The sequence below is a fragment of the Schistocerca americana genome, chromosome 8 (genome assembly GCF_021461395.2).
Source record: "Schistocerca americana isolate TAMUIC-IGC-003095 chromosome 8, iqSchAmer2.1, whole genome shotgun sequence".
NCBI lineage: Eukaryota > Metazoa > Arthropoda > Insecta > Orthoptera > Acrididae > Schistocerca > Schistocerca americana.
In genome coordinates, this window is record NC_060126.1 from 186,646,139 (window position 1) to 186,671,874 (window position 25,736).

The following is a 25,736-nucleotide window of genomic DNA, read 5'->3' on the forward strand; positions in this document are numbered from 1 at the left end:
ATATATTACTGGGCGAAATAAAAATGTTGATTTACTTAGTTTTTATAAAGTACATATCAGGTATTCGAACACGCTTATAGGTACTTGAGATTGATAAAAGCGTAGCATTGTGCAGATAGTGGCAGCAAAGTTTGTTTTTTCTTTTTTTTTTCCCAGAGCGTCTCTAGAGCAATCTACTTTCGCTGTTGTTGAGTGTCTGTATTGCTCCCAAGAAGTAACAATAGCGCACGCCAATGCTGCACCACAAGCGGAACTCATAGATATACCGTCTGACTGTCTATAATATGCGTTCACAAACTGTACATATTTCTGTTTTGCACATGGTTGAGTGGTAATGATTATGTCATGTAATTCAGCATGACTTATTGAAATTGGCTAACCCTCAAATGTAAAAGCTTAGAGCTAAGTGTTGTCACCTGTTTCTGGGTACGGGAACTATCAAAATTGACATTGGTCTCACCCCTAAGTGAGATTTAGGGGTGAGACCAATGTCAGCTTTGATAGAACCCAGCTTTATATTTGAGGGTTAGCCCGTTTTACCGCGCATGTCTCAATTTGTAAATAAGTTTGTGAAGTGAAATGTTACTAGTTTAAGACTGGCTGGGGTCAAAATATGTTCAATTTTATCAACATGAGTAATGTAATTTCTAGTACGAAACATGGGTTTCAATTCTGTATTCTTTTTTAATATGTAATCTGGTTCTCACAGCATCGACTAACATGGAACAGGGAAGAAGTAAATTACTGTGTGTATTGGAACGCTATCTACATGTAATTTACATAAGCCATAGAGCTTTCATTTCTGACATAATACGTCTACATTATTAGTGGTTTCCAGCTGATACTTGAAAGCTGCAGTCTGGTCTTTATATAAACGCTGAAACTCATAACTGTGAAGGAACTGGTTAACTTTCCTAACGTAACCACTTCTTTTCGTAGGGATGACATTGTTGCAAATTGTTTTCTTCTTACACCCTATGATCTATAATTTCTTGTACTTTGAATATCTTCACTTAGATTTATATTGCTAGTGACTACCTAAACTCACCTCACTGCCAGTGCTATATCAATGCACATCACATTCAGCCAGAAGAATGCGGCCAGGTAAGAGAACTGCATGACGAATGCTGAAAAAAAGAGCAAAATAACTTGCTTGGGTTATTATACTCACTGTTGCACTATTTGTAGAAGTAATCAGAAATTTCTGTATCATTTCATTTTTATTTTTTATATGTTACACCGAGACTTGACTGATGGTGACTTTAATTTGAAACACACATTTCACCAAAGTGGTTAGAACAAAAGTTAGTCCTCTCAGCAGAGTTCTAAAGTATCTGACTGGAAATTTCTTTCCCTTCTCTCACTAAATACATTGCACGTGAAATATAAGATATTTTTTAAATGTGTTCGTTGTGTTACAGGACATTTTGTAATTACAGCTCTTATCTTTTACCCGAATATACGAATTTCCTTTTCTAGTGTGTTTCAGAATGACATCGACAAAATTTGATGACAGTTCTTTTAGTCAGGAATATATCCATGCCAATCGTTTGTTTTGAGTTAACACATGTACGAGACACCTGCCAACTCAGGATTAGTCGTTTCTGCGTCTAAGCTGTCAGAGCACGAATATCTACGGAGCGAGCATAACATACTGCACACATCATCAACAACAGTCCGAAACTGGAACGTGACTTCCGTATAACGTTGTTTTCATTTTTCACCAGTACTGAAACTTTAATATTGCAGTTATTTACTCTTTTTAATAATAGCAATGATGTTGTTTGTTGCTGCTACCGATGTAATTCGAAATTAGTTGAAAGAAGAAATGTTAATTTTCGTAAGTAAGGATTAATTCCAATTTTTATATCAAAAAGTGCTGCATCCTTGATCTGGTGGTAGTGACAATGACTAGTGATAAAAACGTGCTCAATCCGGCGTCCGAACCTTATACGGAGTACTCATCACTCGTGCCTCGATTTATTGCAATACTTGCAGGCTGTGTATGCGGAGGTTGCGAGTTGTTCGCGTCATCGTGCGTATTTTGCCCGTTGTCTGAACAGCGTTTTTCACCGCTACCCCACTAAGCTGACAAACTCACGCCGTGCCAGGCACCCGCGCGATTCGGAACGAAACATGACTCGCCTACCCCTTTTACATATACATCTGAATCTACATGGATACTTTGCACATCAAATTAAGTGCCTGGCAGAGGGTTTATCGAACCACCTTCACAACACTTCTCTATCATTCTACTCTCGAACAGCGCGTGGAAAAAACGAACACGTACATCTTTCCGTGCGAGCTCTGATATCCCTTATTTTATTATGATGGTCGTTCCTCTCTATGTACGTCGACGAAAGCAAAATATTTTCGCATACGGAGGAGAAAGTTTGTGACAGAAATTTCGTAAGAAGTTTGCGGAACAACGAAAAACGCCTTTATTTTAATGGTGTCCATCCCAAATTCTGCATCATGTTCGTGACACTTTCTCCCCTACTTCACGATAACACAAAACGCGCTGCTCTTCGTTGAACTTTCTCGATGTACTCTGTTAATCCTAGGTGCTAAGGATCCGAGACCGCGCAGCACTACTCCAAAAGAGGACGGACAACCGTAGTGTAGGCAGTCTCTTTAATAGATCTCTTATATTTTCTAAGTATTCTGCCAATAAGACGCTGTCTTTGGTTTACCTTCCCCACAATATTTTCTATGTGTTCTTTCCAATTTACATTGTAACTATTTAGTTCAATTTAAGGCATTTAGATTAGACTGGGTTATCGTGGAACCGAAGTTTAACGGACTCCTTTTAGCACTCGTGTGGACGACCTCACACTTTTCATTATTTAGGGTCAATTACCAATTTCCACACCATTTCAGATATCTTTTCGAAATCGTTTTGCAGTTTGTTTTGAGCTTCTGATGAGCATACTAGACGAGAAACGACACTATCATCTGCAAACAAACTACACTACTGGCCATTAAAATTGCTACACCACGAAGATGACGTGCTACAGACACGAAATTTAACCCACAGGAAGAAGATGCTGTGATATGTAAATGATTAGCTTTCAGAGCATTCACACAAGGTTGGCGCCGGTGGCGACACCTTCAACGTGATGACATGACGAAAGTTTCCAACCGATTTCTCATACACAAACAGCAGTTGATCAGCGTTGCCTGGTGGAACGTTGTTGTGATGCCTCGTGTAAGGAGGAGAAATGCGTACCATTACGTTTCCGACTTTGATAAAGGTCGGATTGTAGCCTATCACGATTGCGGTTTATCGTATCGCGACATTGCTGCTCTTGTTGGTCGAGATCCAATGACTGTTAGCAGAATATGGAATCGGTGGGTTCAGGGGGGTCCCAACGGACTCGTATCACTAGCAGTCGAGATGACAGGCATCTTATCCGCATCGCTGTAACGGATCGTGCAGCCACGTCTCGATCCCTGAGTCAACAGATGGGGACATTTGCAAGACAACAACCATCTGCACAAACAGTTCGACGACGTTTGCAGCAGCATGGACTATCAGCTCGGAGACCATGGCTGCGGTTACCCTTGACGCTGCATCACAGACAGGAGCGCCTGCGATGGTGTACTCAACGACGCACCTGGTGCACGAATGGCAAAACGTCATTTTTTCGGATGAATCCAGGTCCTGTTTACAGCATCATGATGGTCGCTTCCGTGTTTGGCGACATCGAGGTGAACGCACATTGTGAGCGTGTATTCGTCATCGCCATACTGGCGTATCACCCGGGGCGATTGGTTGCACGTCTCGGTCACCTCTTGTTCGCATTGACGGCACTTTTTACAGTGGACGTTACATTTCAAATGTGTTACGACCCGTAGCTCTACCTTTCATTCGATCCCTGCCAAACCCTACATTTCAGCAGGATAATGCACGACCGCATGTTGTAGGTCCTGTACGGGCCTTTCTGGATACAGAAAATGTTCGACTGCTGCCCTGGCCAGCACATTCTCCAGATCTCTCACAAATTGAAAATGTCTGATCAATGGTGGCCTAGCAACTGGCTCGTCGCAATACGCCAGTCACTACTCTTGATCAACTGTGGTATCGTGCTGAAGCTGCACGCCATCGAAGCTCTGTTTGACTAAATGCCCAGGCGTATCAAGGCCGTTATTACGGCCAGAGGTGGTTGTTCTGGGTATTGATTTCTCAGAATCTGTGCACCGAAATGGCGTGAAAATGTAATCACATGTCAGTTCTAGTATAATATATTTGTCCAATGAATGCCCGTTTATCATCTGCATTTCTTCTTGTTGTAGCAATTTTAATGGACAGTAGCGTAAGACGGCTGCTCAGATTGTCTCCTGGATCGTTTAAATATATATGGAGTAGCGGAGGACCTATAACACTACTTTGGGGAACGCCAGCAATCACTTTTGTTTTATTCTATGATTTTCCATCAGTTACTACGAACTGTGACGTCTCCGACAGGGAATCACGAATCCAGTCACATAACTGAGACGATACTCCACAAGCACGCAATTTCAGTACAAGCCGTTTGTGTGGCACGGTGTCACAAGCCTTTTGGAAATCTAGAACTTCGCAATCAATCTGAAATCCCTTGTTAATAGCACTCAACATTTCATGTGTATACAGAACCTTTGGACTCGGTTCGCCTGTTATCCTTTATCGCCTTACTGGGTTTTCTGGGTTCCGAATGGGTGGCTAGTTTTAATTTGTTTTTCCAGCGTATACATGTGCAAAAAAAAAAAAGCCGTATGAGGATGCAGCTCAGCGGTGGGAAGTGGGAGGCATCGTGACGAGCCCTCGGGATCCGACCCCTGCCCATCTTGTCCCCTACGGGCTGTGGCTGAGTGTGACCCTACAAAACAAAAAATAAAAAAAGAAATTAAAAGGATTAGTGCTTCATTTATTTCACACCATTTGGATATTGTAAATAGCTTGTTACTTTAAAAGAAAAGGAGGGTAGCGATGTTGACTAATAAACTAAACGTCCTTAGTCCCAGATCTGAACCTCGCCACTGCTTATATTCTTAACAAAAATTATTAGCAATGGCAGTCGAAGACTTCCGGCATAAGAAGTCACACTTGTTCTGCCAAAGGCCTTCTCAAAGAGGGCAGAGGACGGACAGAAGTTCAGAGCACTGTCTTGCCCTTGGGATGGGAAACTGCCCCTTGGAGGTCGAAGAATCAGCAATGATCGACGGCATGAGGATGTGGAAGGCAATGGGAACCACTGCATTAAAGACACACAATGTGTGTCCACGGACCATGTGTCCTGTAACTGAGAAATTGTCATGCTGATCTCTAAATTGACAGAAGATTGCGGCGCGGGATTAGCCGAGCGGTCTATGGCGCTGCAGTCATAGACCGTGCGGCTGGTCCCGGCGGAGGTTCGAGTCCTCCCTCGGGCATGGGTGTGTGTGTTTGTCCTTAGGATAATTTAGGCTAAGTAGCGTGTAAGCTTAGGGACTGATGACCTTAGCAGTTAAGTCCCATAAGATTTCACACACAGTTGAACATTTTGACAAAAGATTCCGGACTACTCTCATTCGGATTCCAGGAGGAGACTGCAAAGTGAGAGGTAACCATGATAAAAAAATTGAATAACCAACGAAAGGGTAACATTCTACGAATCGGGGAGTGGAATGTCAATAGTAGGTCACCAGAAAATCTGAAAAGGGAAATGTTAAGGCTCAATCTAGATACAGTGGGGGATACTGAAGTGAAATTTAAACAAGTGAAGTATTTTTGGTCAGGTGATTATAGGATAAACAGCAGCAGAAAATAATATAACAAGAGTAGGTATTCCTTATGAACAGGAAGGTACAGCAGAGAGTGAGTTACAGCAAACCAACACCAACGATAATAGTTTGGGTATATATGCCGATGTCACAAGCAAAAGATGAAGAGACAGGGAAAGTATATGAGGATATTGAAAGGGTAATTTAGTCGTTAAAGATAAATGAAAACCAAATATCCATGTTGAACTGAAATGCGGTTGTAGGGGAGGGAGTAGGAGAAAGTGTAAAGGAAAAATATGGGCTTGGCAGTAGGAAGGAGAAAGACTAACTAAGTTCTGCAATAAACATGACCTAGTGATAGTGAATACTCTGTTCAAGAATCACAAGAGGATAGTAGTACAGTAAGAGCGGCTTAAGGACAATGTTGATACCAAATTGATATGCAAATTAATTAAACTGATCAATTAATTAGCCCCACCCCCATCCAGGCTCACCACCACCTCCCCCCCCCCCCCACTCCCAGATGATGTCATGTGTTTTCTTCACCCTTCACGTGGGTCCCTGCCAAGACCCCTAGCCACTCCCCATAGCTTCCCCTCACCCATCTATCTACGAGGCCGTTGGGATCCAGCACGGCGTTCCGTATTACCCTCCTGAACCCACCGATTCCATATTCTGCTAACAGTCAATGGATCTCGACCAACAAGAGCAGCAATATCCCGATACGATAAACCGCAATCACGATAGGCTACAATCCGATCTTTACCAAAGTCGGAAACGTGATTGTACGCATTCCTCCTCCTTACACGAGGCATCACAACAACGTTTCACCAGGCAACGCAGGTCAACTGTTGTTTGTGTATGAGAAATCGGTTGGAAACTTTCCTCATGTCAGCACGTTGTAGGTGTCGTCACCGGCGCCAGCCTAGCGTGAATGCTCTGAAAAGCTAATCATTTGCATATCACAGCATCTTCTTCCTGTCGGCTAAATTTCGTGTCTGTAGCACGTCATCTTCGTGGTATAGCAGTTTTAATGGCCAGTAGTGTAATTAATTGCGTAATTAGGACCGATATTTACTTCAGTTTCCCAATCAAAATAAATAAAGTATACTAACCTAATCTGCCTCTTCTGCATCTGGATAGTTTCCACGTGTTCGGAGGGGAGGGGGGGGGGGGGGAGGCGTGTACTTGGGCTGTTCAGAAGGATCAGGGGGAGAGCCCTGGAAAGGGCACCACTATTTTTAATTTCCCTCCGATTCCCAGGTGGTGGGTGGATGGGACATCAGCACAGCCCTGGGACAAAGACATTCCCAACAGAATTCGAAATTCCTCTCAAAATTCGCAATTTCCCAATATGGTAGGTGGGCGATGGGGAGGGGTGGGGAGGGGATTCACGTGCAAGCAGAAGAAAATACAGGACGTCATCTAAGGGTGGGATGGGGTCGGCGTGGGTAGGGGTACAGGTGGAGGTGGGGGCTATTAATTGATCAATTTAATTAATCTGCATACCAATTTGATACTAATTTAATATCAAAATTGTGCTCATGCCACTCATCCTGCTCCTGAGGAGGAGGTATACTTGGAAAAGGCGGTGAGATACAGGAAGTTTTGAGTTAGATTACTTCATGGTCAGACAGAGATTACGAAATCAGATATTGAATTGTAAGGCATACGTAGACTCACATCACAACTGAGTAATGGTGAAGAATAAGCTCAAGTTTAAGAGACTAGCCAGAAAGAATCAGTGCAGAATAGAAGTGGGATACAGAAGTACTAAGGAATGTAAAGATACGCTTGAAATTCCCTGGGGCAGTAGATACGGCGTTGATGAATAACTCAGCAGGCAGTTCAATTGAAGGGCAACTGACCTCCCAAAACGGCAATCACAGAAGTTGGAAAGACAAACGTAGCTGCAAGGGAGGTAGCTGTCAAGAAACCATGGTTAAGAAATACTTTAGGAGATCGACGAAAGAAGGAAGTACAAAGAAATTCAGCACTACAGAAAGACAAGTACCTTACGAACGAAATAAATGAGAAGCTAAGGCGGAAACGGCTGCACGAATAATGTGAAGAATTCAAAAAAGAAATTGTCGGAAGGACTGACTCAGCATAGAGAAAAATCAAAACAACCTGCGGTGAAATTAAAGTAAGGGCACTAACATCAAAGACTGCAATGGGAATTCTACTAAATAGCAGACAGATTGAAAGAGTACATTGAAGGCCTCTATGAGGGGGAGGACTTGTTTGATGACATGATAGAAGAAGAAACAGGAATCAACATAAGAGATAGGGGTCCAGAAGTAAAATATGAATTTTAAAACCTTTGGACGAATTAAGACCACATAACGCAGAAGAAATAGATAACATTCCATCAGAATTTACGGAAACGGCCCTGCCACAGTGGATACACTGGTTCCCGTGAGATCACCGAAGTTAAGCGCTGTTGGGCGTGGCCGGCACTTGGGTGGGTGACCATCCAGGCCGCCATGCGCTGCTGCCATTTTTCGGGGTGCACTCAGCTTCGTGATGCCAATTGAGGAGCTACTCGACAGAACAGTAGCGGCTCCCGTCCAAGAAAACCATCATAACGACTGGGAGAGTGGTGTGCTGACCACACGCCCCTCGTATCTGCCTCTGAGGATGACATGGCGGTCGGATGGTCCCGATAGGCCACTTGTGGCCTGAAGACGGAGTGCTTACCATCAGAATTTCTAAAATCATTGGTGTAAGTTGCAACAAAACGACTATGCACGTTACTGTGTAAAATGTATCGCCCACCTACCATATTGGGAAATTGCGAGAATTGTCGCACAATCATCTTAAAAGCTCATGCATCCAAATTACTGACGAGAACAACAAACAAAAGAACAAAAAAGAGAACGGAGGATCTGTCAGGTGACGATCAGTTTGGCTTTGGGAGCCGCTAGAAAGGCAGTAACACTGCTTAACAAAAAAAATTTTAATGTTTCCTGCACTTCATGAGGCAATTCCTATTAATTTCGGGCCGAGAAAAACGAATATGGCAATGAAAAATTTGCCTTAATTCTAGTTTCCGCGATACACACTAGGTGGAAGAATTTCATATTAACAGATTGGGAGAAAAAGATATATTTTAATTACATATGCTAACAATACTGAAAGTCTATTTGAATTTTTTAAAATGGTAGTTACATTTTAAGAGTTCTAAATTGCTGGAAGAAATCCTCGTAAATGGTTAGGTCTGAAGAGAAGCATGTGGTGGCCGCATGAGATCGTCGTCTTTTAGCTTGCCTCTTGTAACGAAGTTCCGGATCATCCCTACAGTAATCTGCAAGCATTGATTCAATGGTCCTGATATCTTTGTTCCATAACAGATATGTCCTGATGGAGTCTTTCCCTATGTTGATCACTGACAGCTCCACAACTAGGAGGGAAAAAGTCTAGGTGGGAGTGGAGAAAATGGATTTTAAGGGGGATGTGGAATCCAAGGTTATCGTATTTTTGCAGGAGCACTGTCACGAACTGAGTGTAGTTTTCATCGCTATTGTTGCCTAAAAAGCTACGAACAGCTCCCTTGAAGGCTTCCCAAGCTTACTTTCCTTCCCCCTCCAAAACTTGGTGAAATACAGGATCCCTCACATGTTCTCGAATTTGTGTCCCGATAAAAATATCTTCCTTAACTTGCATCACTTAATTTAGAAAATTTCTCTCTTATGTACTTCAGGGCCATCCTTCGTGGTTCATACCTTTGCCAAAATTTTTCATCAAACCCAGCCTGATATGCAAGGCTTGAATAAGAATACCTTTTGGGCCCACGAAAGACTCGGGAACGACATTTTCCTTGTTAGGGTTAAGGTTTCTTGCAGGCCAGTCTGCTTTAACCTAATGCAATTTCCTATCCCTACTCTCCCACATATACTATATGATCGAAAGTATCCGGACTCCTGGCTGAAAATAACTTACAAGTTCGTGGCGCCCTCCATCGGTAATGCTGGAATTCAAAACGGTGTTGACCCACCCTTAGCCTTGATAACAGCTTCCACTCTGGCAGGCATACATTCAGTCAGCTGCTGGAAGGTTTCTTGAGGAAGGCAGCCCATTCTTCACGGAGTGCTGCACTGAGGAGAAGTATTGATGTCGATCGGTGAGCCATGGCACGAAGTCGGCGTTCCAAAACATCCGAAAGGTGTTCTATAGGATTCAGGTCAGGACTTTATGCAGGACAGTCCATTATATGGGTGTTATTGTCATGTAACCACTCCGCCAAAGGCCGTGCATTATGAACAGGTGCTCGATCGTGTTCAAAGATGCAACCGCCATCCCCGAATTGCTCTTCAACAGTGCGAAGCATGAAAGTGCTTAAAACATCAGTGTAGGCCTGTGCTATGATAGTGCCACGCAAAACAACAAGGGGTGCAAGCTCTCTGCATGAAAAACATGACGACACCCCAACACCATCGCCTTCGAATTTTACTGTTGGCGCTACACACGCTGGCAGATGACGTTCAGCGGGAATTCGCCGCACCCACACCCTGCCATCGGATTGCTACATTGTGTGCAGTGATTCGTCACTCCACACAACGCTTTTCCACTATTCATTCGTCCAATGTTTACGCTCCTTATACCAAGCGAGGCGTGGTTTGGCATTTACCGGCGTGATGTGTGGCTTATGGGGAACCGCTCGGCCGTGAATCCAAGTTTATTCACCTCCCACATAACTGTCATAGTACTTGCAGTGGATCCTGAGGCAGTTTCTAATTCCTGTGTGATGGCCTGGATAGATGTCTGCCTGTTGCACATTAGGACCCTCTTCAACTGTCGGCAGTCTCTGTCAGTCAACAGAAGAGGTCGGCCTGCACGCTTTTGTGCTGTACGTGTCCCTTTACGTTTCCACTTCACTATCACATCGGAAACAGTGGACGAAGGGATGTTTAGGAGTGTGGAAATCTCGAGTACGAACGTATGACACAAGTGGTACCCAATCACCTGACCACTTTCCAAGTCCGTGAGTTCCGCGGAGCGCCCCATTCTGCTCTTTCACGATGTCTAATGACTACTGAGGTCGCTGATATGAAGTACCTGGCAGGAGGTGGCAGCACAATGCACCGAATATGAAAAACGTATGTTTTTGGGGGTGTCCGGATACTTTTGATCACATAGTCTACATAAGAATCAGCATATTTTGTGTACGCCAGTTGCTTTCCTAAGAGTAGGCAATGACTTTTGGATCACCACAAATTTTCCATTTGTGTTCATGATATTTGATTTAGTCCAAGAGGTCTTCCATATTTGCATATGTCTCCTTCATGTGAACTGCATTACCAACAGGAACAGAAGGAAGACGGTTGCCATTATGAAGTATCACAGCTTTCAAACTAAGCTTGGAGGAGTCTGTGAATAGCCTCCATTCAGTTGGGTCATGGTACAAATTCCAAATTTTAAAAATGGTTCAAATGGCTCTGAGCACTATGGGACTTAACATCTGAGATCATCAGTCCCCTAGAACTTAGAACTACTTAAACCTAACTAACCTAAGGACATCACACACATCAATGTCCGAGGCAGGATTCGAACCTGCGACCGTAGCGGTCGCACGGTTCCAGCCTGAAGGGCCTAGAACCGCTCGGCCACAGTGGGCGGTAAAGATTTTAACAAGCCATTAATGTCACACTCAACAACAAGGTTGTTGTTCTTCTCCAAAAAGGGAAGCAGTTCCATGTGACTTTTTCTGTACTGTGTGTCAGTGACATCTATTTCTAAAATAGTTCATTGCTGTAGTCGACTCCTAAGGATTTTCTGCATTTTTCTCGGACAGATCAATGGCTCTAATGAGCTTGACTCAGTCTGTGCGGTTTATCATCTTTTCCCTCGAAATTAGGGTCATGGGATGCGGAGGCTTGTTTGGTTCTTCTTTTTATTCTTATTTCACACTGTCTTCATTTTCTACTTCAAACACACAATTTTCGGGCGGAGTAGGAACTGGTAAACCTATCTAAATACGGAATGGGTCGATTATCAGATCGAAGATTCTGGTACTGAACTGTTCTTTTTTTCTTCACAGAAAATCCTGCCTTTATAGGTGGAGTCAAGCACAAATAGCAGTCATCTGTACGGTTTGTAGGCTCCCGCTAAACCATAGACACAGCAAAAGCCATAGATCATTTCTTATTTTTCAGGCATTCTCGCAGTGTAACTGGACATGCGTTGCAAAATATATGTTGAGCCCAAGATTTATCCTGGTCCCCTACTTTCATACCGAAATATTGCGAATAGGCAGTCTTCACAAGAGGCGTCGGGTTGTCTTACTGTGAGGAAAATGTTATTTCACCAAAAATTTAACAAAAATTATTCACCTTGTTTACACATTTTCGTAGCATTTTTACGAATTTTATACCACAAAAACATTCTCAAACCAGAAATTCTGCTTTAATTACGGCAGAAACTGTATGAAACTCAGTCACAGCAACAGTATTTATGTTTATGACTTACAAACACCTTGAGAGCACCTGTGTTTTGTTACTGGACAGGTGCGCCAACTCCGAAAACAAAATTTCCTCCAAACTGAAAATGTTGACTATAAGAAAGAAATGTCACTTTATCTCCAAATCAATAACTAATCTATCATTTTTATGGGGATTTTTTAATTCAGTAGCTGGAAATACGTAAGAATTAACAATTTTTGAGCCCGAAACATATTCATTGTTGATCAGTGTAATGGAAGAAAACGGAAGAAAAATCAAGAAATGTTTGTAGGATTTGTCGACCGGGAAAAGTGTTCGACAATGTAAAATGGTGCAAGATGTTCGAAATTCCGAGAAAAATAGGCATAAACTATTGGGCTCGGCTTGAAAAAGGTGTAAGACGGGGATTTAACCTTTCGCCCCTACCGTTCAAACATGCGTCTGAGTAACTGAATTTAACGTAACAAGGTGAGAAACAGGGAGGTTCTCTGCAGAATCGACGAGGAAAGAAATAAACGGAAGACACTGACAAGAAGAAGGAACAGAATTATACATCTGTCAAGACATCAAGGAATAACTACCATAGTACTAGAGGGAGCTGTAGTGGGTAAAAACTAGAGAAAGACAGAGATTGGAATACATCCAGTAAATAACTGAGGACGTACGTTACAATTACTACTCTGAGATGAAAAGGTTTCCTTCGTATATTCGGGCTGAAACAAGTAATAATTATATTTCAGTACCCACACTTCTGCGAGAACACTTACTTGACCAAATGTCCATCAGTTTATGTACACCACACTTGCAGAAGTAATGGACACAGTGCGAGACGTCCCCCTATGATTGTACTTCTCCTATCTGAAACGACTGGTCTAATTCTATTAGCAGGTCTCTCCTCAGGATCCAATGCTAATTAATAAAGTTATGCAACGGATTTTTCAGAACAAGATTTGGTGTACGGGATGGTAAGCACTGTACCCCGAATTGGTCACTTAGAATGTTATATACCCTCTCCCTGCGACATGGAATTTACTCGCCACGAAAGCAAAGTCTTAGAATATAATACTCAGAATTTTTCGATACTGTGAGACCATGGTTCCTTACCTCAAACTGATATATGTACTGCTGTTCATCATTCCTGAAACTTGAAACATCATCATGGAATCATCCTGTACACCTTACTGTCTGGCATCCTTAGACGTGGGCTGCGAATGTGGAGGTTGTGACATACAAAGATAATAGAATCGCTATTTATATCGAATCCGTTGTTTATGAAGTCGCTTGACCGATTTGTGACAGTTATAATGACAATTAAGCCTGTAAATTTCTTTAAAAAACCTAACATAGTTAACAAGACAATGAATTCTTATAACATTTTCACGCTGTAAGGTCATTCGTCTGAAAGTATGAAGCCATAAACAGATGTATCTCCTAAGATATTCGTCGTTGTAGCAAACAACTTACCATTGTGCCGACGCGATGTGGCAAAGGCATTTGTAAATGTCTCAAAATTACAATGCAGTGAACAATCGGCAACAAGCATCTAATGTGCGTGGCACATTTCAACATTTCTCGCTGCGGCTTTGGCAGACATTGGTGAAGCGTAATTGAACGAGAGAACGAACGAAATAAATCTCATCTTAATTCTTGTCTTAAGGAGAAGTTCCGTCGGTTCATTTTTTGTAGATATACCTATAAAAATTGAAACTTCCTGGCAGATTAAAACTGTGTGCCCGACCGAGACTCGAACTCGGGACATTTGCCTTTCGCGGGCAAGTGCTCTGCCATCTGGTTCGCAGGAGAGCTTCTGTAAAGTTTGGAAGGTAGGAGACGAGGTACTGGCAGAAGTAAAGCTGTGAGTACCGGGCGTGAGTCGTGCTTCGGTAGCTCAGATGGTAGAGCACTTGGCCGCGAAAGGCAAAGGTCCCGTGTTCGAGTCTCGGTCGGGCACACAGTTTTAATCAGCCAGGAAGCTTCATATCAGCGCACACTCCGCTGCAGAGTGAAAATCTCATTCTGGACCTATAAAAATTAATAGAATCTCCAGAAGACCAGGCTTTCCGATGCGAACAATTTTCGAACTGATTCTCGTCTTTCAGAATGTCAGTAGGAAACCATGTATGTATAGTCCTCACTTATAGTTGAGTTAAAGCCAGATAACTAATTGCAAGAGGGTTAATAATCCCAAAAAATAAATAGATGTCTATCCCAATTGAGGACAAAAATATTTAATAATTGTAAGACGACAGCTATAATGAAATTCCTCATTTACATATACTTCTCTCGAAATTACTTTTCAAATAATCCTTGAAGTTTCTTTCTGTTACAAGATATTTTGTGCAAGTTACATTACTTAACCCCAGTAATACCGGCGCATTGTTAGTAATATGTAATACCAAGGAGGTTGGGTTCCTTCATGCGCACCACCAAAAAAAAGCAAATTTAGTTAATAGTGTTTAACTGTTGTAAGTAGTTATGTCATTTTGGTTTTTGTATGTTGTCGGTGTGCACGTCAGAGAGAGGGAGCCAGTTACATTACTGCTAAACAAACTTTGATCTTGTCGTGGCACAGTCTTTGCCTCTATGCAGAATGGCAGTTGTGGGGAAGGCGTATGGTCGTCTTCGGTTCATTGGTAGAATTTTGGGAAGGTGTGGTTCATCTGTAAAGGAAACCGCTTATAGAACGCTGGTGCGATCTATTTTTGAGTACTGCTCGAGCGTTTGGGATCCCTATCAGGTCGGATTGAGGGAGGGCATAGAAGCAATTCAGAGGTGGGCTGCTAGGTTTGGTACTGGTGGATTTGATCATTACGGAAATGCTTCAGCAACTCGGGTGGGAGTATCTAGAGGAAAGGAGGCGTTCTTTTCGTGAATCGCTACTGAGGAAATTTAGAGAACCAGCATTTGAGGCTGACTGCTGTACAATTTTACTGCCGCCAACTTACATTTCGCGAAAAGACCACAAAGATAAGAGAGCTTAGAGCTCGTACAGAGCCATAAGCAGTCATTTTTCCCTCGTGCTGTTTGGGAGTGGAACAGTGAGAGAAGATGCTAATTGTGGTAGAGGTACCCTCCGCCACGCACCGTATGGTGGACTGCGGAGTATGTATGTAGATGTAGATGTAGATGATACATTCTTAGTTGAAGTGTGGTAGATGATGGACGTGTTCTGTAGTGCTGTATTGACGTGTGATCGTATCTGCCAGATCAAGAAATACTGATTGTAAAGAACAGCAAGGATAAATAAGATGTGTATATTATACCTTGAATAATGATTTTTTTTTTTTTTAAAGGAGAAGTTTCAGGTAAGACTGCAGTCCTGCGCACCTAATTTGTAGAAATGATTACTGGGAGCCAGTTAACTTTGTGCACTTGCTCAGAACTGAGGGAAGGACGACCGCATTTCCCTGAGTCAGGCATTAACATATAAATTAAGCTGTTTGATTTTTATAGAAATTCTCCGGCAACACTGTGCCCTCTTTAAATCATTGTTAGCTTTGTTAATCATAGTATTGTTCGGACCTATGTTTTGTGAAAAATCACGCGGAGTTTTACTCTGCGTTTTTGAACATATACTTAATTCTAGAATAATTGTCTTGGAATACCACTTCACAGGAATAGTTACTCTCCTCACCCCACTGTTTATCATTATGCATTATCACACACGATGTGCAACAATTGGAAATTTTGTTTAGAAATAGAAATCTAGCGTAGCCGCTACCTGTTTGTTGTTATGCTGTCGAGAACTCTGCTACAATGTTGTCAAGATGCGAGGAAAGTGGAATTTTTGATTAGGGCCGTATAACTCTTTTTTACATCAGTGGCACATCTAATGTAAAGACAAGTTGCAGTCAGATCTGTTACATTTCAGTTAAAATTAAGTTCTGTTTAATCAAAGGTTAGCATACGAGCTTAAGTTGGTTAAACGTTTGTGGAGACATAGTTTTAGTAATACGTAGACTAAAAGAGTATTAGGTAAAGTTGGGCTAAAATTCAAACATAAACAAATATGGTGGGGAGGTTACATATTCGACCTTGTGTTGTTCGTTGGGTTTTTTCGGTAATACGTAGTCAGATTGTGTTGGATGTCTCGAAAGCAAGAAATGCCACTGCACTAATTTTATTAATGTCATACTTCTTTTTCAGGCAATGAATTTAAAATTGTGTGTCCAATTTGCAAAATTTTGTGTCGTGTGACGATTATTGATTACCTTTTTACAGAAACGGTCGGCATAATAGCCAGATATTGTGTGGATTACTTTCATTGTTGAGTATTTGCGTGTTCAATAGTACAGTTTCTATTTTCGTTTGTTTGATCATTGTGGCAATTTTGTTTCTCCAAGAAATAGTGTTTCTTCGTGTTTGGTACAACAGGAAACAATATGAAAATCCGATTCTGTACAAGATGAGATAAACCACTTTGAGCAATTAGCAGATACCAATAGTTTACATGATATTGCAGGAAATTGCACGGATCCGCATATATTAAGCAGTTTAGCGAACAATAATGAAACAGAACAAACGATAGATAATGAACACGCAAATTCTGAAGATGAGTCGGTCGGTGATAGGTCGCCACAGTCTAGAGAAAGCTTTCCAAACTAGTCACAGTCGTGCGAAATTTTACGACTCGTAACAGACACATCAGACTCAAGTTTAGCGCCAATGTCTTTTGAACGAGCACAACACACATCACCTTTAGTGAACAATTATACAGCACCACACTGCAAGGCACAGACAAATTTTCTAGAATCAATTCGTCAGATGCTTAATGAGAGAAGAAAATGAACAAAACACAAGACGAAATAAGTGCGAAGATTGACAAGTCACAGAATGAAAATAGGAAATTACAGGAAGAAATGAAATTGAAAACAAAATTTATCAGGTGAGATTAGGGAAGAAATAAAAAATGACCTTCAAGCAATAATGAGCACTTTTGCAACTTGCACACGTTATCTTGAAACAGAGCACCAAATCATGAAAACAGATCAGCGTGATGATAAGGACGAATTGCTAGCTAAAGTCAGCACTGTAGTTCTGAGTGCGATAGTTAAGATAGATAAAAGAACAGAACATTCATCTTAATGCAACGGTAAAAGAAACTGGCGAACAGGTGGAAACTTTGACATTAAATTCTGAAGAACAGTTAAGCGAAAAAGTTGATGACCTGACAACGAAAATGGCAAACCTGCCAACCAGTGCAGACAGAGATTCGAGTGACACAATGCCGGTACAGTTTTCAGACTCAGCAGAATATCAGTCATTAATAAATTTTAAATACAACCAAGAGAGAATTAATATGGAAAACAAGCGTTATAGGAACACTATATATGAAAAAGTCGAGTGTCTTGAAAGAAAGCTTAACCGTGACGATGAAAATGACGAATTTGAACGCGTACGTTCGTATTCAGAAAACCTTGGTCACCACACAAATTTACGGCGTTTAGGTGAATTCCCACGAGAACAGTATCACACATCCAGATATGATAACGAACCGCCGATGTGGTGCAATAGGGAACAATCTGTTTCGTACAAGAATGGTAATTTCGATTACAAACACTATCTGACAGTACGTAAATTCAAAGTTTTCAGGAATTATAGCAACGAACTTCACCCTCAAGCTTGGATTGATCAGTCCCTATATTCCTCACCACCAAATTGTCCACTTGAACACAAATTAGAATTTCTCTGTGGTTATTTGGAAAACGAACCTGCAGCAAGAGTGCGCTTCATAGTGAGAGACTTCCAAAGCATAAAAAATTGACAGGAATGGGGGAAAGAAATACAGTAGAAGAAGAATGGGTAGCTCTGAGGGATGAAGTAGTGAAGGCAGCAGACGATCAAGTAGGTAAAAAGACGAGGGCTAATAGAAATCCTTGGGTAACAGAAGAAATATTGAATTTAATTGATGAAAGGAGAAAATATAAAAATGCAGTAAATGAAGCAGGCAAAAAGGAATACAAACGTCTCAAAAATGAGATCGACTGGAAGTGCAAAATGGCTAAGCAGGGATGGCTAGAGGACAAATGTAAGGATGTAGAGGCTTGTCTCACTAGGGGTAAGGTAGATACTGCCTACAGGAAAATTAAAGAGACCTTTGGAGAGAAGAGAACCACTTGTATGAATATCAAGAGCTCAGATGGCAACCCAGTTCTAAGCAAAGAAGGGAAGGCAGAATGGTGGAAGGAGTATATAGAGGGTTTACACAAGGGCGATGTACTTGAGGACAATATCATGGAAATGGAAGAGGATGTAGATAAGACGAAATGGGAGATAAGATACTGCGTGAAGAGTTTGACAGAGCACTGAAAGACCTGAGTCGAAACAAGGCCCCGGGAGTAGACAGCATTCCATTAGAATTACTGATGGCCTTGGGAGAGCCAGTCCTGACAAAACTCTACTATCTGGTGAGCAAGATGTATGAGACAGGCGAAATACCCTCAGACTTCAAGAAGAATATAATAATTCCAATCCCAAAGAAAACAGGTGTTGACAGATGTGAAACAGGCGAAATACCCTCAGACTTCAAGAAGAATATAATAATCCCGATCCCAAAGAAAGCAGGTGCTGACAGATGTGAAAATTACCGAACAATCAGTTTAATAAGTCACGGATGCAAAATACTAACGCGTATTCTCTACAGACGAATGGAAAAACTGGTAGAAGCTGACCTTGGGGAAGATCAGTTTGGATTCCGTAGAAATGTTGGAACACGTGAGGCAATACTGACCCTACGACTTATCTTAGAAGCTAGATTAAGGAAAGGCAAACCTACGTTTCTAGCATTTGTAGACTTAGAGAAAGCTTTTGACAATGTTGACTGGAGTACTCTCTTTTAAATTCAGAAGGTGGCAAGGGTAAAATACAGGGAGCAAAAGGCTATTTACAATTTGTACAGAAACCAGATGGCAGTTATAAGAGTCGAGGGGCATGAAAGGGAAGCAGTGGTTGGGAAAGGAGTGAGACAGGGTTGTAGCCTCTCCCCGATGTTATTCAATCCGTATATTGAGCAAGCAGTAAAGGAAACAAAAGAAAAATTCGGAGTAGGTATTAAAATTCATGGAGAAGAAATAAAGACTTTGAGGTTCGCCGATGACTTTGTAATTCTGTCAGAGACAGCAAAGGACTTGGAAGAGCAGTTGAACAGAATGGACAGTGTCTTGAAAGGAGGGTATAAGATGAACATTAACAAAAGCAAAACGAGGATAATGGAATGTAGTCAAATTAAATCGGGTGATGCTGAGGGAATTAGATTAGGAAATGAGACACTTAAAGTGGTAAAGGAGTTTTGCTATTTAGGGAGTAAAATAACTGATGATGGTCGAAGTAGAGAGGATATAAAATGTAGACTGGCAATGGCAAGGAAATCGTTTCTGAAGAAGAGAAACTTGTTAACATCGAGTATAGATTTAAGTGTCAGGAAGTCGTTTCTGAAAGTATTTGTATGGAGTGTAGCCATGTATGGAAGTGAAACATGGACGATAACTAGTTTGGACAAGAAGAGAATAGAAGCTTTCGAAATGTGGTGCTACAGAAGAATGCTGAAGATAAGGTGGGTAGATCACGTAACTAATGAGGAGGTATTGAATAGGATTGGGGAGAAGAGAAGTTTGTGGCACAACTTAACTAGAAGAAGGGATCGGTTGATAGGACATGTTTTGAGGCATCAAGGGATCACAAATTTAGCATTGGAGGGCAGCGTGGAGGGTAAAAATCGTAGAGGGAGACCAAGAGATGAATACACTAAGCAGATTCAGAAGGATGTAGGTTGCAGTAGGTACTGGGAGATGAAGAAGCTTGCACAGGATAGGGTAGCATGGAGAGCTGCATCAAACCAGTCTCAGGACTGAAGACCACAACAACAACAAACGATTTTTATCGAGCATTGGCCGTAGGTTACACGAGATCGAGTAAAACATAGCATTGTAATGTTAACGGAAATTTGAACAGTCTGACTACTCGAGCCCAGCAAAATAATTTGAAGACATGGTACGCAGAAATCTGTATTTATCAAACCCATACAGTCCGTTATAGCTAATTCGCATTTGTTGAACAAATTTACACACCCATTTGAGACACGTAATTTTGGCTCGCAGAAGTAAAGATGATTTAGAAGCATTTCAAACAATACTGCAGGAAATGGACAGTGACAATGGTTTAACGTAAAGACACAATAAAAATCTCAACCGTAACTAGGACACGCAAGAGGCATTTTTAGCGCGTGAAAACAAAAACTGTGGGAACTCGCATAGCAAACACAACCACAGAAACGTTTACAGACGGGATAAGCGACTTCGCCCGTATGACGCACAATTCTCGCTGTTGAATAATGATTATTGTGATAAATGTGGTAATTTCCGGAACTCTGACGATGAGCACAATTGAAGACATCTCCAGAATTATGGTAATGGAAATGGGCGTAATCACAATTACCATAAAAAACAAAGTAAACATAGACTATACTCTAACCCAGGTGGTAATCATGCAAATTTTCATGGACACAATTCAGATAGAGCAAATCTGCAAAACACATGGCACAACAACTATTATGCAAACAGCAACCAACACAATCAAAGCCAACACAATCACAGTAATCAAAATCATAATTCGCAGTGGCAAAATTCTGGAAGTGCAGGCCCAGAGCGACACATAGAAATAATTGAAGTCAGATCACCACATCCACGAGATAATCAACGACGAGGAAGCAATACAAGACAATCATTTGCGACCCTGGCAACAACCAATTCTGTGGATCACACAAAACACGCTGTTTCCGAAACTGGAACTTTGTACGTTTTGAAGACATTACAGACATTTTACTGGAAGAGACTGATGACAAACAAAATTCTGTAGTACAGCCAAAAATAAACATTTCAGTAGGCAACACTACACTTTACGTTGTTTTACTCTGGCTGCTCTATTTCCGTGGCCAGTGACACTGCATTCCACAGATGTATGACAACAACAGATTGTCCGACTTTACCTTCACTTAAGATTAAAATACGAGGGTGAGGCAAATAAAAACCTTAATTTTTTTTAAAATATTATTTATTGTGCAGAAGTGGTACAAAGCTATAACACTTTTCAACATAATCTCCCCCACGCTCAATGCAAGTCCTCCAGCGCTTGCAAAGTGCATAAACTCCTTTAGAAAAAAATTTCTTTTGGTAGTCCGCGCAACCACTCATGCACCACGTGGCGTACCTCTTCATCAGAACGGAACTTATTTCCTCCAATTGCGTCTTCGAGTGGTCCAGACATATGGAAATCACTTGGAGCAAGGTCTGGTGAGTATGGTGGATGAGGAAGACACTCAAAATGCAGGTCTGTGATTGTTGCAACTGTTGTACGGGCAGTGTGGGGCCTTGCATTGTCATGTTGCAAAAGGACACCTGCTGACAACAATCCACGTCGCTTTTGATTTGATTGCGCAGATGATTTTTTAGGAGATCTGTGTATGATGCACTGGTGACAGTGGCCCCTCTAGGCATGTAATGCTCCAAAATGACGCCTTTTTCGTCCCAAAAGAGAGTCAGCATAACCTTCCCTGCTGATGGTTCTGTTCGAAACTTCTTTTGGTTTTGGTGATGAGGAATGGCGCCATTCCTTGCTCGCTCTCTTCGTTTCCGGTTGGTGGAAGTGAACCCAGGTTTCGTCCCCAGTTACGATTCTTGCAAGGAAACCATCACCTTCTCGTTCAAAGCGCCAAAGAAGTTCTTCACAAGCATCAATACGTCATTCTCTCATTTCAGGAGTCAGCTGTCGTTGCACCCATCTTGCAGACACTTTGTGATATTGGAGCACATCAAGCACAATGTGGTGTGCTGACCCACGACTAATCTGTTAACATGTTGCAATGTCATTCAGTGTCACTCGGCGGTTTTCTTTCACCATGGCTTCAACTGCTGCAATGTTCTGTGCAGTCACAACTCGTTGTGCCTGACCTGGACGAGGAGCATCTTCCACTGAAGTCACACCATTTGCAAACTCCTATTCCATTCGTAGACTTGCTGCTGTGACAAACATTAATCACCGTACTGAACCTTCATTCGTCGATGAATTTCAATAGGTTTCACACCTTCACTAGGCAAAAACCGAGTAACAGAACGCTGTTCTTCCCTGGTGCAAGTCGCAAGTGGGGCTGCCATCTTTCTACTGATACTGCGACGGTATGTGTGCATCTGCACTATGCTGCCACCTACAGACCATTCTGCACGCTGTTTGCAGCACGCGTACCAACTTACAGGATTACAGCGCGAAATTTCGATTTGTTATTACAAATTTAAGGTTTTCATTTAACTCACCCTCGTACAAGGAGCAATTTCTGGAAAAAGTGTTGACGTGAAGCATCAGACCTATTTTGACTTTTTGTGTCAAGGCTATACATTTTCGATGTAATTCTTGGTTGTTCCTTTCTTGTCCACTGAAATAATATTAGGAGTAGAAACAAATATAAAGCCGTTTTGAATTTCAGTGACGCCGAAGTAGGAATGGAAGGGGAGGGTAAGTGAGTTTCATTAACATTTCAAGACTGGATCTCGAAGCAAGAAGAAGAAATAAAATGTTTTTGCTTTTTGACAGATAATGCATCGCAAATTCCATCAGGCTACTTTCGTAGTGACACAAGTTGTCCATATACGTTTTACGATTAAATGGATCAGGAAATCGATACATAGTCTCATTAAGGAAAAAGTGTATAGAGTACAACAGTGTACAGAAACTGACCGAAAAGATCTTGCTGATATTTTGCGTACATATTCCGCTGCTTTTACACATTGTGCAGGAACTTTTAAGGGTTTTCAGTATAAATTCCAGTTCAAAGAGCACAATAAGTTTTCCGTTAAACCATACATCATCCCAGCTTGCTACAGAGAAAAAGTGAAGGCAGAAATTCAGTCTATGCTACAAAAGGGGATCATAGAACTTGCAGTCAGTTCATATAACAGCCAATTGTATATTGTGAAGAAAAAAGATGGTTCGGTTAGACTTGTATTGGATTCTAGACAGATTAACACTATTATTTGAATAGAAACAGATAAACCACAAACATTGGAAGCACTATCGCAAAATTTCCATGGTGCGCAAATTTTATCTTCTGTAGAACCCCGCGTAAGTTTTGGCAAATAGAGCTACAAATGGTTCAAATGGCTCTGAGCACTATGGGACTTAACTTCTGAGGTCATCAGTCCCCTAGAACTTAGAACTACTTAAACGTAACTAAGGACATCACACACATCCATGCCCGAGGCAGGGTTCGAACCTGCGACCGTAGTGGTCGCGCGGTTCCAGACTGTAGCGCCTAGAACCGCTCGGCCACCTCGGCCGGCCAAATAGAGCTACATCCAGATTGTAGGAAACAACTGATTTCTTATGTTGTGGTTTGTGCAACCAGTTTCGAAAATTACCTTTTGGCCTCAACATGTCGTCAGCTGGCTTTATTCGAGGTTTGAATACTATTTTACTTAACTACTTGAAAAGGCACAAAAAACCCTTTGTTGATGACAAACTTGCAGCAGAAAATTCTTAGCTTGGTCACAGCATAACCTTATTTTGATAAGCTTTTTGCACATTTTTAGGCATTCCGGAATCAGTTATCTCAGAAAAATCAGACTTTGGAAAAGCAAGAGTAAAATTTCTTTGTCATACAATTTCATCAGAAGGTACTGAAAAAGACCCAGAGAAACTTTAAGCAATTAGGGCAATCCCCCTCCTTTCATCTAACGTTTCCTTGGTTTTGCAAATTTTTATCGCCGTTCTTCAAATACGAAAACCTCTTGCCACTCCTAAATTATGTTCTCTTACTGGAAAGAACACCATATGGCCCTGGGATGAACAAGCACTGTTAAGAGTTTGAGTTTGACAGATGCACTTCTTCATGATCCAATACTTGCTCATCCTGAGTTACCACGAGACTTTTTTCCTTATCAACGGACTCGAGCGAAAACTGGGCTTGGCGCTCTTCTATTTCAAGAATTTGAAGGCAATGGTGTACCTGTACAGAGAAGAATAGCCTTTGCCAGTCGTGTCCTGTCTAAATCTGAAAGAAATTATTCTGTAACCGAGTTGGAAGAATTGTCAATTATTTCGGCATTTTCTAAACTTCGGTTCTTCTTATTTGAAAAACATAAGAAGGAGTACACTCATTCCAATTTTTAATGTTGTCTAAAGTAAAACATGATCGTTTTGAAACGATAGGCTTTGTATTTACAAGAGTTTAACAGTTATTACTGTTTTTCACATTCCTGGGACTCAAAATGTCGTATTGGTTTTGCCAAGAACACTTCGTAAAATAATTTGCAGGAAAATTTCAGTTTGTTGTATATACCAAAGGTAGCATTTGAAAATTTTATCTCTTCTTCTTTATGAGACATAGTGCAGGGACAGAGAAAAGACCCTATCTGGAAAGATGTAAAAAGTAAATGATATGACAAAACAAACACTGCAACAAAACAATTTTATTTGGTATGTAACAACATCCTTTTCAAAAGATGTACAATCAGTGAGTCTCTTTGGGTTATATGCATATGCGATGATTTTCTAAATAAATTTATTTAGTATACACATCTCAGCTATGCTCATTTTGGTCCAAGAAAATGCTTTCACAAACTTCGTACAACTTGTTGCTTTAATAATATGCAGAAAAGAATACGGAAAGTTTTAGCAAAACGCAAATGTGTCAGAAAGCCAAACCATCAACCATTACACATCGAGCGCCATTATTTCCTATAATTCCTTCTAAGCCAAAGGTGCTGGCTGCAGTAGACATGTTAGCATTTCTTGTCAGATCACTAAATGGGTTTGCTTAAATTTTTGTTGCTGTTGAATTGACTTCAAAATTCGTTTATTCGCTCCTTTACGCAAAGCTACTGCCAAAACTGTATCCAAAGCCGATGTCAATAATTTTCTACGAGAATTTGGTCACATTGATAAGCCATTTCCGACAACGGTCCACAATTTCGCTCAAATATTTGGTTACGCACTTTACAACGTCACAAAATTAGATATGTTATCTATTGGCCTCAGTCCAATCCTTCAGAACGTATTATGCGAGAAATGAACAAGCTGTGTAGAATATATTGTCATCGTCAACACCAGACTTGGGACAAACACATTCACACATTCCAAGAAATTCTGTATGGTGGGTGATGAACGTATTCTGTAGTGCTGTGTTGAATTGTGATTGTATATGGTTGATGAAGAAAGATTGATTGTAAAGGACAGCAAGGATGAATAAGATGTATATATTAGATAGGGAGGAGAATACAAATTTTGTATAATGTTTTTATTTTTTGAAGAGGAGAAGTTTGAGGTAAGACTGGAGCACTGTACACTAATTTGTAGAAACGATTACTGGGAGCTAGTTAACTTTTTTCACTTGCTCAGAGCTGAGAGAAAGACCACCGCACTTCCCTGAGTCATGCATTAACATATTATCTGATTAAGCTGTCTGACTTTTATAGAAATTCTCTGTTAACATTGTACCCTCTTTAAATCATTATTCACTTTGTTAAGCATAGTATTGTTCGGAGCTATGTCATGTGGAAGATCACAGGA

General features: G+C 41.2%; 1 protein-coding gene across 1 annotated transcript in view; it reads right to left on the reverse strand.

The window, feature by feature from the left end:
• Positions 1 to 25,736, reverse strand: part of LOC124545657 — a 162,007-nt gene that overhangs the window by 42,286 nt on the left and 93,985 nt on the right. Inside the window, exon 7 of the mRNA XM_047124605.1 lies at positions 1,049 to 1,127. Coding sequence (XP_046980561.1) covers positions 1,049 to 1,127 — 79 coding nt within the window. The remainder of the gene's footprint in view (positions 1 to 1,048; positions 1,128 to 25,736) is intronic.